At 36.6% G+C, this 15507-nt stretch overlaps 1 protein-coding gene across 1 annotated transcript; it reads left to right on the forward strand.

The window, feature by feature from the left end:
* Positions 1 to 2444: 2444 nt before the first annotated feature.
* Positions 2445 to 13690, forward strand: LOC117339574 (cytochrome c oxidase assembly protein COX15 homolog). The gene is made up of 10 exons (XM_033901258.1): positions 2445 to 2629; positions 4436 to 4540; positions 5617 to 5777; positions 6690 to 6812; positions 8274 to 8466; positions 8766 to 8933; positions 9262 to 9349; positions 10566 to 10720; positions 11989 to 12102; positions 12740 to 13690. The coding sequence occupies exons 1-10, from the start codon at positions 2549 to 2551 to the stop codon at positions 12869 to 12871; spliced, it is 1320 nt and encodes a 439-aa protein (XP_033757149.1). The 5' UTR covers positions 2445 to 2548; the 3' UTR covers positions 12872 to 13690.
* Positions 13691 to 15507: the final 1817 nt, after the last annotated feature.

Here is a 15507-nt window from a genome sequence, read left to right on the forward strand (position 1 = left end):
TGGCCATCTCCTATATAATCTTTGTATTTGGTGACATCCACCTAATGGCCATCTCCTATATATTCTTTGTATTTGGTTACATCCACCTAATGGCCATCTCCTATATATTCTTTGTATTTGGTTACATCCACCTAATGGCCATCTCCTATATAATCTTTGTATTTGGTGACATCCACCTAATGGCCATCTCCTATATATTCTTTGTATTTGGTGACATCCACCTAATGGCCATCTCCTATATAATCTTTGTATTTGGTGACATCCACCTAATGGCCATCTCCTATATATTCTTCGTATTTGGTTACATCCACCTAATGGCCATCTCCTATATATTCTTTGTATTTGGTTACATCCACCTAATGGCCATCTCCTATATAATCTTTGTATTTGGTGACATCCACCTAATGGCCATCTCCTATATATTCTTTGTATTTGGTTACATCCACCTAATGGCCATCTCCTATATAATCTTTGTATTTGGTGACATCCACCTAATGGCCATCTCCTATATATTCTTTGTATTTGGTGACATCCACCTAATGGCCATCTCCTATATATTCTTTGTATTTGGTTACATCCACCTAATGGCCATCTCCTATATATTCTTTGTATTTGGTTACATCCACCTAATGGCCATCTCCTATATAATCTTTGTATTTGGTGACATCCACCTAATGGCCATCTCCTATATATTCTTTGTATTTGGTGACATCCACCTAATGGCCATCTCCTATATATTCTTTGTATTTGGTTACATCCACCTAATGGCCATCTCCTATATATTCTTTGTATTTGGTTACATCCACCTAATGGCCATCTCCTATATAATCTTTGTATTTGGTGACATCCACCTAATGGCCATCTCCTATATATTCTTTGTATTTGGTGACATCCACCTAATGGCCATCTCCTATATATTCTTTGTATTTGGTTACATCCACCTAATGGCCATCTCCTATATAATCTTTGTATTTGGTGACATCCACCTAATGGCCATCTCCTATATATTCTTTGTATTTGGTTACATCCACCTAATGGCCATCTCCTATATATTCTTTGTATTTGGTTACATCCACCTAATGGCCATCTCCTATATAATCTTTGTATTTGGTGACATCCACCTAATGGCCATCTCCTATATATTCTTTGTATTTGGTGACATCCACCTAATGGCCATCTCCTATATATTCTTTGTATTTGGTTACATCCACCTAATGGCCATCTCCTATATATTCTTCGTATTTGGTTACATCCACCTAATGGCCATCTCCTATATATTCTTTGTATTTGGTTACATCCACCTAATGGCCATCTCCTATATAATCTTTGTATTTGGTGACATCCACCTAATGGCCATCTCCTATATAATCTTTGTATTTGGTTACATCCACCTAATGGCCATCTCCTATATAATCTTTGTATTTGGTGACATCCACCTAATGGCCATCTCCTATATATTCTTTGTATTTGGTGACATCCACCTAATGGCCATCTCCTATATATTCTTTGTATTTGGTTACATCCACCTAATGGCCATCTCCTATATAATCTTTGTATTTGGTGACATCCACCTAATGGCCATCTCCTATATATTCTTTGTATTTGGTTACATCCACCTAATGGCCATCTCCTATATATTCTTTGTATTTGGTTACATCCACCTAATGGCCATCTCCTATATAATCTTTGTATTTGGTGACATCCACCTAATGGCCATCTCCTATATATTCTTCGTATTTGGTTACATCCACCTAATGGCCATCTCCTATATATTCTTTGTATTTGGTTACATCCACCTAATGGCCATCTCCTATATAATCTTTGTATTTGGTGACATCCACCTAATGGCCATCTCCTATATATTCTTTGTATTTGGTTACATCCACCTAATGGCCATCTCCTATATAATCTTTGTATTTGGTGACATCCACCTAATGGCCATCTCCTATATATTCTTTGTATTTGGTGACATCCACCTAATGGCCATCTCCTATATATTCTTTGTATTTGGTTACATCCACCTAATGGCCATCTCCTATATAATCTTTGTATTTGGTGACATCCACCTAATGGCCATCTCCTATATATTCTTTGTATTTGGTTACATCCACCTAATGGCCATCTCCTATATATTCTTTGTATTTGGTTACATCCACCTAATGGCCATCTCCTATATATAATCTTTGTATTTGGTGACATCCACCTAATGGCCATCTCCTATATATTCTTTGTATTTGGTGACATCCACCTAATGGCCATCTCCTATATATTCTTTGTATTTGGTTACATCCACCTAATGGCCATCTCCTATATGTATATGACTTGCGCAAGTCTAATAATACACTATATCAGGCCTATCTATCCGATAAGTTATACATGAAAATTATGAGGTGTTGTTTAAACCGATGTCCATTAGGTGGATTGGATTTTTAGCCATCCACTTCTCACTGCAATAATTCAACGACCTCATTATCAGGTTATATGCGGCATGTTACAAAACCAACGTTTTGCAACAGGAGATCAGCTGTGTTTTTGAACGAACTACAAGATGTCAACTATTTGTGCCGTTCACCGAGCTTTGCTAACTGGCCGGAATGCCTTTCACACAGGAAAAACTAGACCAAGAATGGTAGGTGTGGAAATTGTTCATCTGCAGTCGACGTTCGCTTCTTCAAGTTCTTGCCTTCTTGGCCATGCTAGCAATACATTATATAATCATGTCACAATGTCACAACTTTTAACTTTTTGGAGTTCTTAACTAGGCCCCCTCATAAAAACACAATTTGCCCAACTTACACAGAAAACTACCAAGCGTGTATTACCCATTCATTTATTGCTGTTTTAGTCTGAACTACGGCCTTTTTCGCCAGTGTACATGTGTCACCTTACAACATGATTTGCATTTGGAGTTATCCTTCTTTTCAATTACCAGAAAGCCATAAAAAAAACATAAAAATACCCTGCCTTTTTTAGGCTAGCGACCTCTCACTCTCAATGTAAGTATCTCTCCTCTAAAGACTAAACGGAAATGCACACAGTGAGTGTAGCCTAGTACAATGTAGTAAGGTGACCTTTAGAACGAATATTCATACCCTACCTACTCTGCTCCACGGCAGGTTATGAAGTCCCTCCTATTGCCGATAGTGTAGCAAGCTCCGATGTGATTCACATTGGGCAGTAATTAGCTACATGTGTGTATGATTATAATTTTCTCGGATAAAAAACACATGGTAGTTGATGATTCTGGTATCTATTATCAGCATTCAATGCACAAACCTTCACATTATTTCATTTCAAATTGTCTGACAATAGATTAGATGGTAAAATAAAAAACGAGCAACCCTGTAGCAAGACACACGGAGATATCAATTCAGACATACCGCCGTCTTTGATACAAGTGTTAAGGTAAATTTATATTGATGCTAATGAGATTTCCTGCGAGATTTCAACAGATAAACAGATTCCAAGTTATATACCTCGGTGAGCAAGGTCAAACATTCTGAAATGGAATAATTACATAAAGTAAGATGCACTTTCTTCACAACCCTTACAAAAAACTGGTTCATTATCTCTGAAAATGTATTTTTAATCGTAGTAGCTTCATCCATATATGGTCATGCATACCATATTCGGATTAGCATCCTCGCGAGATTTCTCCGAGAAGTATCATGGTGGATTACAGAGAGACAAATCCGAGTAGTGTGATATTGGAATGTGCGAATTAAAGAATTCAATATGTAACAGTAGGCTACCACATTGCTAAAATTGCATTAGAAATGTTTACACAACATCCACTTTTTGTAGCATTTTCGAGGTTCATTGTTTTGCAATACAGTCGTCAATGGAAGGGAATCATAGCTCTGACAACAACCATCTGTCAGAAATTGTCCGTCCATCATTCAGAGCTACGTTATCGCTATAGGTGATCTTATGCTCTCCAACTTTATACTCAGGAGAGCAAAAAATACAAAGTACAACCAGATTGGAACTCGAACACGGGACCTCAGGCTCAAAACTCTAGATGGATACGCTAGTCATGTTTTTAGTATTGATCCCTGATATCAGGCTTAAATATGAATTTTACTAATCAATAGAAACAAGCTCATGTGCCCTGACTGTAATAAATTGTGGATCATGCTTTTACTGTTCAAAGCTGCTCTCTTATGTTCTGAATATTTATTACCCACTTATTTATGCCATACAGAAGACACACACAAGACCCTGTACAACCTCTCATGGGTAGACATGTAATAAATTGAGGGGGAATTCAAATACCACAGAAAGAATGCAATGACTGAACTTGATATGTTTTTCTATAGTATGGAAATTAGATCTAAAATCATGGCATAACTATACATATTGTTTATTCGTCAATTGTCAACCAAAACTAAACGTGTAAAAAGACTTTGAAATATGAAAGACTTGTTTGTTTCAGAGCAATTTGGTGCCACAATTGTTTTCATGTTTCAAAACTGTCAACCAGAGGAATGTTCATTCTATAGTAAGAACGGCAGCCCCACTACGATTAACAGCTAAAAGTGTAAGTATACTTTTTATTGTATCATAGGTGGTCAGGTAGTGCAGTAGTTACTATATGTAAGAGCACTTACCTGAACTAGGCTCACCTGCCCGACCAGTTTCCTCCTACTACTACAGTAACTTATAAAAGACCCCAGTCCTGTTTTATTGGAGACAGACAAGAGTTATTTATGTTTTGACTAGGCCTGACCTAAACCCTGAAAATGTCAGCCTCAAACTGCTTATTAAGTACTGTAAAATATTTTACAAATTACATAACCAGCACTATTTGGCTAGTTATACATATATATCCCAATCTGAAGAATGTTTTACAGCAAAATAGAAGACAGAGGAATTTTAGAACATGTTAGTTTATATGTTACTACAGAATGTACACAATTCATTTACATATTATCAGTGATTTTCTTACCCTAATTATACAGGGGCCTGCACCTTTTCCATTGGAAAAATAAAGGCATAATTTTTTTAATTTTGGTAAAAATGTACTTACTTCCAAGCTAAAAAATAATCATCAAATCAATGTTTTGATATCATTTTGAATATGCATAAGATAGCTATGATCAATTAAATTATAGCATTGGCTTGTGAATACATTATGTGAAATGTATTATAATGAACATTTCTTCATATTTATTAACATACGAGGAAACCTACAATTTCTGATTGGGAAAATATGAACTAAAAATTGGGGAAATACAGCAAAATTTCTTCAGGGGAAGGGGCCTGTATTCGGCCCCAAATCCATGCCAAAAAAATCACTGATTATGGTTGTAGGGTCTCACACTGTGCCAAAAGATTTGTGCTCATCACATACATCATTTGCATACAGTACATAAACGAAACAGTATCTTACACACTTTGCAATAAGATTGTAAATTTTATGTGGTTTAGATATGTGAAATTGATCAAGTTCCAGATTGCAAATTATGTGAAGAGTATATGCACTTAAGAATGATTGAAACCGTGTACGTATCAATTTTGACCAGCGATTAGAAAGTTTATTAGTAATTTTTGCTTTGGTTGTCCCATGCATCATTTTACAGTATTTTCTATAAGTATTCAATCTCAAATTTAAAGATGACTGGTCGATCATGTCAGCTACTGACAGGGATACGAAAATCAGCCACTCAGGCTACAACACCTGCTCTTCCTGCATACACACAGAAGGCCATTGGCTGGTGGCTGGTCGGTTGCTCAGGAATGGTTTTTGGGACTGTTGTGCTTGGAGGTGTTACAAGGTTTGTATTTATCATAAGTGATTTGATGGATTTAGAGGATTTTTAACTTGGCAGGACAAAGTGAAGGGGAGCTAACTGCTATAAGTCAGTGTCAGCGTGGTCGGCATCCATAGACAGCTTGGTTAATGCTTTTATAAAACACTGTTGTGTCAGTACTAATGAGGACATAGCTTTGGTATTTCTATTGGGTATATATACTTTTTTGGGACCTGTTGACATTAACAGTGACACTTGCTTTTTTTTTTAAAAAAAACTGATTCTGAATTTCAGCCAATCAGCAACTATGTTGTCTTCTTGAGATTATGAGAGAGGCTTTCCAAACCGCATGATTTCTGTAGTCGATCTGATAATAGGTCAATCCATTAAAATATGCATGCTTACAACTATTTCTCAAGTGTACTTGAAGGGACCTTCTTTGTTAAGAACTTTGTTGTGCAAACACATACCGGTATTCAACATGACAGCTGCCTCAGTGTGGCCATTTCATTTTTTCAACATTTTAAGATTACATCTTAAACGCAACACAAGATCGGCAATGAAATTGGAATATTGATTGTCATTTAACTTCTTTTTCCAACTATGGCATGTTTTGAATTCTGCCAAATTTTCCATTGAATTCCATTTCCATCAAACTTTCTAACTCCTGACATGGGAAGGATGTTAAATTACAAACATATTTCTTATTGACATACTTTATCAATTATTTCTAATCTTTTGTCATTTCTTGCTTAATGGCAATTTAGAGGCCTGAAAGCTATTGACAAAAGTCAAATGTGAAGTAATTGTGATGCGGGATAAAGGTTGGTTTCTTAGGATGAACTATTGAACTTCTGCATTAATTTCCAGTAAAACATTTAAACTTAAGTCAGGCATTAGTTTACTGCTTCAAAACGACTTCTTCAAAAATTACAGACTAACAGAATCTGGTCTATCCATGGTTGATTGGAAACTTTTCAAAGACATGAAGCCGCCTGGGAGCCAGGAGGAGTGGGTGGCAGAGTTTGAACGATACAAACAATTCCCAGAATACAAATAGTAAGTAGAATTATGTCCCTTTAGCAGTGGTAAGTCTATTGATATTGTGGCTGTTGTATTGACTTTCAAAATTACGGAAGTCAAAATCTATCTTACATTGATAGTATGTGGGATTACATTTGTCACTTGTAACACTTTTTATATATTTATTCATCTTTGACATATACATGAAAAAAAAAATAATATCCTAAATTTGTATGCACATGTACAAAAAACACAACAAAATATCGAATTTTGGAATGAACATCATGTACATGTAGATCTGTCAATGGCTGAAACTGTATGAGAGTGGTAATAAATATATTATTTAAGTTGATACAGAATGTCTTATTGTAGTACATATTTTGACTGTTGCAATGGTGATGGTGAACAATATGGTATATGATATAAAAGCTATATTTACAGATTTCCATTATTTTCTTTGAAGAATCGTGATGTATATTTTTAGGTCACCTGAGACAAAGTCTCAAGTGACCTATTCTTATCGCCTTTTGTCCGTCGTCCATTCGTGCGGTGTGCGTCGTCCGTCGTCCGTCCGTAAACAATTTACATTTTCAACTTCTTCTCCAAAACCACTGAACCAAATTCAATGAAATTTGGCAGGGAGCTTCTATGGCTAAAGGTCAACCGAAATTGTGAATTATATGGTCCCCAGGGGCCTGAGGGGCGGGGCCAAAAAGGGTCAAATTGACTAAAACTTCAAAAATCTTCTTCTGTACTCTCAGGTAAGGTGGAATCAAACACTCTTCATAGATGAAAGGGTCTTAAGGTGCTTTACCAAAATTATGAATTTCATGACCCTGGGGTCTCATCTTTGCCCCTGGGGAGTGGGTAAACTTTACTATAGTTTATATAGGGAAATCACATTTTTGACTATTATTTGTTGGATTTCAATTGGAATTCATTCTAACTTGGTTCAAATTATCAGCTTGGGATGACAGTTTGATTGTATGTACATGTTTGCACTGACTGACCCCAGGGGCTGATGGGGAGGGGGGAGGGGGGGGGGGGGCAAAAAGGGTCAAATTAACTGAAATTTTAAAGATCTTCTTCTTACAACCCAAATAAGGTAGAATTAAATACTCTTCACAGATGGAAGGGTCTTAATGTGCTTTACCGTAATTGTGAATTTCCTAGCCCTGGGGTCTCATGCTTGCCCCATGGGAGGGGATAAACTTTACTATAGTTGTAGGGAAATCACATTTTTGACTATCATTTGTTTTATTTGTTTTGAAATTCATTCTAAATTTGTTAACATTATCAGCATGGGATGACTGCTTAATGGTATGCACATGTTGGCCCTGACTGATCCCTTAGACTGATGGGTCAGGCCAAAAAGTGTCAATCAAATTTACTGAAATATTTCAAAAATCAGGTGACCGTTCAGGCCCATGGGCCTCTTGTTGATGTTCCTTTAGAACATAGTGTACGGTCTAGAATTACAAACTTATTTGCTTTCAGTGTGAACCAGCAAAGGGAGATGACTCTGTCTGACTTCAAGTTCATATTTTACATGGAGTATGCACACCGTATGATGGGTCGCATGGTAGGGCTGACTTTCCTCCTGCCAGCAGCTTTCTTCCTTACGAAGGGGTGGGTGTCAAAGGCTATGAAACCAAGACTGGCAATCTATACAGCTCTCATAGGATTCCAGGTGAGTCACATATATTGGTCCATGGTAGAGGTCATGTTGAACATACATACAAGGCCAATTTTTCTCTAATATGTCTTAAAAAAGCCAAAGTACAAACCAAAATCAAAACTTGTTGAACTGTTGATAAAGCTGGCACAAAATGTAAATGACAATTAATTAAGGTAAAAGTGGTAGGCCCCATTAAAGTGATATCCGGTCTATTTACAAGTTGAGTTGCTTGCTGACATATAAATCGCCTTACTGCAGTGTTTAAAGCATGTCTTTTCAACATCCTGTACATATTTTCTGTGTTTATTTAGGGATTCCTCGGCTGGTATATGGTGAAGAGTGGATTAAAAGAGCAGCCCAAACCTACAGATGTTCCACGGGTCAGTCAATACAGACTTGCCAGCCACTTGGGTTCAGCTTTCCTGCTGTATTCTTTGTTTTTGTACCAGGCCCTTAATCATCTCCTTCCAGCTAACAAGGTATCTATTTACATGTATGTTCGTTCAGCCTTTCTCAACTGACACCTGTTTAAATATTTCGAATTGATTTTAAAACCCCAAAATTTTACAATATATTGTCTTGGGTCCACTCAGTACAAAATATGAATGTTCTTTACTGCTTCTACCTCGATACACATAATACACACTTTCAGAAATATCCATACTCTTTTTTTTCTCATCTGTACTTGATGCTAGATTCAATTTTGATTGCCATATAGAACTATACTGTAACAGTACACTTTGATTTATTTTGTAAGAAAACTTGATATATCAATAGATTGTAAGTTAATTGTTTTTGTGTTCATAGTTACCAGACACCCATCTAAAGCAGATCAGCAGACTAAGAGGAATGTCACATGGAGTCCTATCTGCTGTATTTATAACTGCCCTGTCAGGTGAGTTGTTCATAACTCTATAACTGCCCTGTCAGGTGAGCTGTTCATCTTAACTCTATAACTGCCCTGTCAGGTGAGCTGATCATCTTAACTCTATAACTGCCCTGTCAGGTGAGTTGTTCATAACTCTATAACTGCCCTATCAGGTGAGTTGTTCATCTTAACTCTATATCTGCCCTGTCAGGTGAGCTGTTCATCTTAACTCTATAACTGCCCTGTCAGGTGAGTTGTTCATCTTAACTCTATTACTGCCCTATCAGGTGAGTTGTTCATCTTAACTCTATAACTGCCCTATCAGGTGAGTTTTTCATCATAACTCTATAACTGCCCTGTCAGGTGAGCTGTTCATCTTAACTCTCTAACTGCCCTGTCAGGTGAGCTGTTCATCTTAACTCTATGACTGCCCTGTCAGGTGAGTTGTTAATCTTAACTCTATGACTGCCCTGTCAGGTGAGCTGTTCATAACTCTATAACTGCCCTGTCAGGTGAGTTGTTCATCATAACTCTATAACTGCCCTGTCAGGTGAGCTGTTCATCTTAACTCTATAACTGCCCTGTCAGGTGAGCTGTTCATCTTAACTCTATAACTGCCCTGTCAGGTGAGCTGTTCATAACTCTATAACTGCCCTGTCAGATGAGCTGTTCATCTTAACTCTATAACTGCCCTGTCAGGTGAGCTGTTCATCTTAACTCTTTTAATTTTCCGAAGTGTATTGGTATTGGCTATCAGCAGGGCATCCAGTTGACACTGGATTTTTTTTTTAATATCAGAAATAAAATCATCACAATTTTTCAGAAATCTGAACAATCTGAAGGTCCAAAATATAATCACATAGACATGTCCCTTTAATTCCAAGAATCAAATTTCATTTTGGGAATAAAAAACATATATACTTTGAAAGGTCAACTGGATTCCCTTTATAACTACAAGACACTTCTTCTATTACAAGGGTGTGATTTAAGATCATGAATACAATTATTGTTGCAATCTAATTTTAGTTTACTTACTTCTGTAATTACCACTCCTCCACCATCCTATATGATATACTGCAGAATAAAAATCGTATTGCAGTGTATTGTTGAGAGGCTTAGTTTACAAATCTACTTCTAATTTTTAATAACAGAAAAGCAATGTGATTGGGCAGGTGACCCCAAATTTTGTCACATCTGATAGCGAAATCAGCATAAAAAGATGGGCTTTACAATTTTGGAACAGGTGCCTTTGTTGCTGGTCTGGACGCTGGTCTCGTGTACAACTCATGGCCCAAAATGGCAGACAGATGGATTCCCTCAGATCTTCTCAGTCAGTATCCAGCCTGGAAAAACTTTTTCGAAAATCCAACAACTGTCCAGTTTGATCATAGGTGTCTGGTAAGTTATTGATGCTGATGTTAAGCTATAAAAAAGTTTTTGATAGGGGAAAGGTTTGATTTAGTTTTGTTGTTTTACATCCTATTTACACCAATGACCATTTAAGACAATATCCATGAATGATGTGGACACCAACAGGTGCTTTTATATTGCATCACACTGGATTACCACTGTTGGACACAGTTATGTGACACCCTACCCAGTCACATTATACTGACAACATGTAAACAGGCAAACTTGTCCTTACCACAAACTTTAAAACTGAGCCTCAAGCAGAGAGCACCAAGTACCAGTTTTATAGATTTGTTTTTATTTAAATTAGGCCAGGTATATAGAACCCATAACCTTCCTCACAGGAGCAAACACTCAACTTATGATCTAATGTGATGCAGTTTCCAGCGAGATATAAGGAAGAAGAGAATCATGTTAATAGATATAAGGGAAATTATCTCAAATTTAGTTTTCTATCACAAGTAACCATAACCTGCTGTGTACCCTAGCTGGCATCCACTTCTGTATCGAGGTTAGTGACCATCCCGAAACTGTAAGTTTTCATACAAAAACTTAAAAATTTTGGAATTAAGTTTTCAAACAGCTTATAAGTCCATATACCCAACACCCTTCCAATATGGTAATAATATTACTATACATATTCATGAGAGCGGAGTGATGCTACTGCAAAATAATTTAGATATACTGGTACATATTTCATTTTTCATATTTTTGTAACATTTTTTGCATCAAAAGTCACTTTGAAGTTTCAAATCCATAAGTATACATCCCATACCCCTCTCATTGGGTATATATACAGTTGTCGACATCTGGTTAGTATTTGTAGGAAAAATTTCAGCCCCTACTACATGTGTATCAACAAGGTGTAACACTCGATCTCGGAAAATGCATTGACTGTGGAACAGAAGAAGGTTATCTATCTAAGAGCTGTTTTAAACAGGTAGTCAGATTGGTCGACAAGTATACATTGCAGTTAGCATTGTTTACATAGTCGTCAACGAATCAGATATCTTGTTACGAAACCAAGGTACATGATTAATATTTGAGGATTCTAATTTACCAAGGTAAGTTACTGAAGTGTGTGTGCATTGGATATTTTAGTTGGATTAAACTGAAATTCAAAATGAATCTAAGGTACAGTTCTTACACCCTATCAGCAGGGCAAGTGAGGCAAGACGAGTATGGAAGTACTGATTGAGATAAAGTATCAGAGTCTTAAAACTAGTTCAGTTCTAATCAGTGATGATGTGTTTCAGGCTCACAGCACTGTAGCAGTGATCTGTGGTTTCTGGTGGATGTGCAGAAAGGCACCGCTTCCCCCCAGGGCTAGACTTGCTTGTAACTGTCTCCTGGGAATGGCCTTTGTACAGGTATGCATACAGGTCATCTTCAGATTACAATACTAAATGAATAGAATCTGTTTACTTTATGCATGTTAATGTAAATTCAATTTTGATTTTAACACAATCATGTTTCATTTTTTCTCTTTGGAGATCAAGCTATTATAAAAGATCACAAAACTCCAATGTATGATATACAAGGTCATGTAAATGGAACCTATTAAAGGTCGTAATATTTTGTAACTATCTTAGACAATATACTGAAACTTTAAAAATAAATGACCTTGACCAACTTCAAAGGTTACATATACATGAACATGTATATGGTTGGGTGTATATGGTTTGGTTAACTAACACATCACATGCTTTAATGCTGGTTTGACCTTGATGCATTCTGAAGGTCTTAGATGTGTCGCATAAACATTTAAAAGGTTGCTATAGTACAGATTGATTTTGTTTTCATGGTACATGTACATGACTTAGTATTTGTTTGTGACTGACATGATTTTTATCATTCCATATTGATATATTATAAGTCCAGTGAGTTACGCTTGGTTTCTTTATAAGATGTAGATTATTTGAACAACAAACAAAAAAATACCTGTATCAGAAGCTCTTGTTTATACAAATTATTCAATGTTAATTGTACTGTGATTTGTTTTACAAGGCGTCACTGGGAATATCAACACTGCTGATGTATGTTCCAACTCACCTAGCAGCCACCCACCAGTCGGGATCATTGGTTCTGCTCAGTTTCGCCATCTGGGTGGCCCACGAACTTAAGCGAATGCCTAAGTGACATTAAAAATGAACCAAAAATTCATCTTAAAAATTTCACGAGTGTGTGGTACTTACAATCAGTGATGGATCATAATGGAAGAACCTCTTTAGTAGTGTAGGGCCTCTTGTGATGGCCAATCAAAGTACTTCAGTCATTTTGGAGTGAATTCTTTCTGGAATATTGAGGATCAGCTACAGATGTTTAACTTGGATAGACAAAAGAATAGCTACTTTATTTTGTTTGTGATTGAGTTGACAATGCTTTTAGCATTTCAAGCAATGTTCAAATGAAAATGTCATTGTACAGCAGAAACAAGCCAGTGTGTGAGAAGTGTTTCAGAAATTATGAAACAGAATTTATATGTCTGTTATCGTTATATTTATTGATGAAAGATCTAGGAGATTATACAGATATTGAAGCTGCCAATTTAAAGAAACAGCATGCAGTGGAAAAAATATCAGAGTGTTATTGAGGAATCTTTGTATCTGTGATGATTACATGTAAAAGTCTTATTGCTAATGACAGACTATTAATTACCGGGTATACTTTTGTACATGTGTACCTGAACCCAATGGCATAAGGGCCTGAGGGCTAGGGCTTGAAGGAGAGAGATTCCTAAATAGTTTAAACATTTTCTTCTTAACCCTGAAAATCAGTAATGCTCTACCTTTTTCATTGTATGTAAATTGAATGGTCCTAAGATGCTTTATCAGATTTATAATCTTCTTATTTCTTTTTGTACTGAATGTATTTAGTTGCTCTATTACATGTATAGCTGTGATGATCATGCATGTATTTATAAATTATGGATTTGATATATAAACAATTTAAAACAACTATTGTCTGATATGTTTCTGTGAGATTAACGGGAAATGGTAAGTAGATGGTTGTATCATACACAGATAAATAAGGGGGTCAGAAATGTAACAGGCATAAGAAATATACACAGACCACTACAAAGGGGTGTTTAGAAGGCTTATTGCATTGGTCATGATTGATTATGGCATATTTTACCTTTGAGCTGCTATCCTAGAAGAGGATATTTTAGTTTCATATCAGTTGCACGTTCTTGATGGTGCATCATTCTAATATAACCCAAGTGTGATAATTTGCCTATAGACTGATGCCCAGATGGTTTTATTACATTTGTAGCTCACCTGCCTGAAGGGCAAGTGAGCTTATGCTGTTGTGCGTCATCCGTCCGGCAGGCTGTCTGGCATCAACTTTTTCCTTTAAACAACTTCTTAATACTAGTAACTGAGAGGCCCACGGACTTGATATTAGGCCTGTATATGCCTGTATACGTATATGCCTATATGTATATATGCTGTGGTGAAGGGCTACCAAGTCTGTTCAAATGAATAACCTTGACCTTCATTCAAGTTCACATGGGTCAAATAGGCTAAAATCTTCAAACAACTTCTTCTCAATAACCAAGAGGCCCAGGGACATGATATTGGGCCTGTATGGTATTTTCGGAATGATCAGAAAACAACATGGCCGACAGGCGGCAATCTTTCATTTTGATAATTTAAGTTTGTTACTGCTAGTTCTGTAGGTTCCCTTGATCCGTAGTTATGCATATTCCTGTATAGGACCAACCTGACCACAACATTGCCAACAGGCAGCCATCTTGGATTTTGACAAATGTAATTAATCATTTCTTAAAGTACTAAATGGCACAGGGGCTTGGCACGATTTTTCAAATGATGGTCCATATATATATGTATTATAGTATCACACTATAATACATATATATATGGACCATCATTTGAAAAATCGTGCCAAGCCCCTGTGCTAAATGGCTATTATGACTCTTTCTCAAATTTGAATGTAAAGGTTCCGCTTGGTCTCCAGTAGTGCATGCAAGTCTGATTCAAAGAACTAAATGGATGACATCGAAGAGTATAGGCATCTTGGATTTTGACAATTGTAGGTTGCTCCTGCTAAACAATTTTTAATAAAGCTATTAAATGTTTTGAAGGAAGAGTGAAAGAAGGGAAAAGAAGAGAAAAGATCAGTCTTTCTTTTGACTTATATGGTTCATTCACTGGTGGGTGACAAGATCCCCCTGGGATCTCTTGTTACTCTAATACACTCAAATTATACCTCAATACAATGATTAAATTTTTTTCTTTGTAGCTTACTTCCTTGTTTTCAGTGGGGCATTGGATGGTTCAAACTTCATAATTACCGGATTCTACTGCTAGTGTCCTTCTCTAATCATAATACGTTCTTTAATAAGATAAAAACTGATGAGGTAACATTGAGGTTTATGTTTTTACCTACCAAAAACAGAATACACCTGGAGCTTGGAAATTCTTGTATCTGTATATGTTACTGTTTTTTATGACATAAAGCGTTTGAGTTTTCTTAACTATATGCATAAGCTATATTTTGAACTATTGCACGGCTAAAGTGACTATTGCACGGCTACGTACATCAGAATTTGGTCCTACCCTTTCAAGTGTCTAAGTCACTAAGATGTCAACATTGCCAGACGACAGTCATGGCGACTTCTACGCTTACAGGAAAGTCGAGATTTCTGAGATTCTAAGTGTGTTTTACTGGTAATCGACCTTAGGCCTCGTGCAATAGAACATCAGTTGAATACCAGTACCTCCAGTACCTCATGTTAAATATTCTGGACTATT

This window comes from Pecten maximus, chromosome 12 (assembly GCF_902652985.1).
Source record: "Pecten maximus chromosome 12, xPecMax1.1, whole genome shotgun sequence".
NCBI lineage: Eukaryota > Metazoa > Mollusca > Bivalvia > Pectinida > Pectinidae > Pecten > Pecten maximus.

Coding starts and splice junctions, on each gene's coding strand:
- LOC117339574 (XM_033901258.1), top strand. CDS start 2,549: ATGTCAACTATTTGTGCCGTTCACCGAGCTTTGCTAACTGGCCGGAAT. Junction 2,630..4,435: donor GAAAAACTAGACCAAGAATG/GTAGGTGTGGAA, acceptor TGTTTGTTTCAG/AGCAATTTGGTGCCACAATT. Junction 9,350..10,565: donor ATTTATAACTGCCCTGTCAG/GTGAGTTGTTCA, acceptor ATTTTGGAACAG/GTGCCTTTGTTGCTGGTCTG.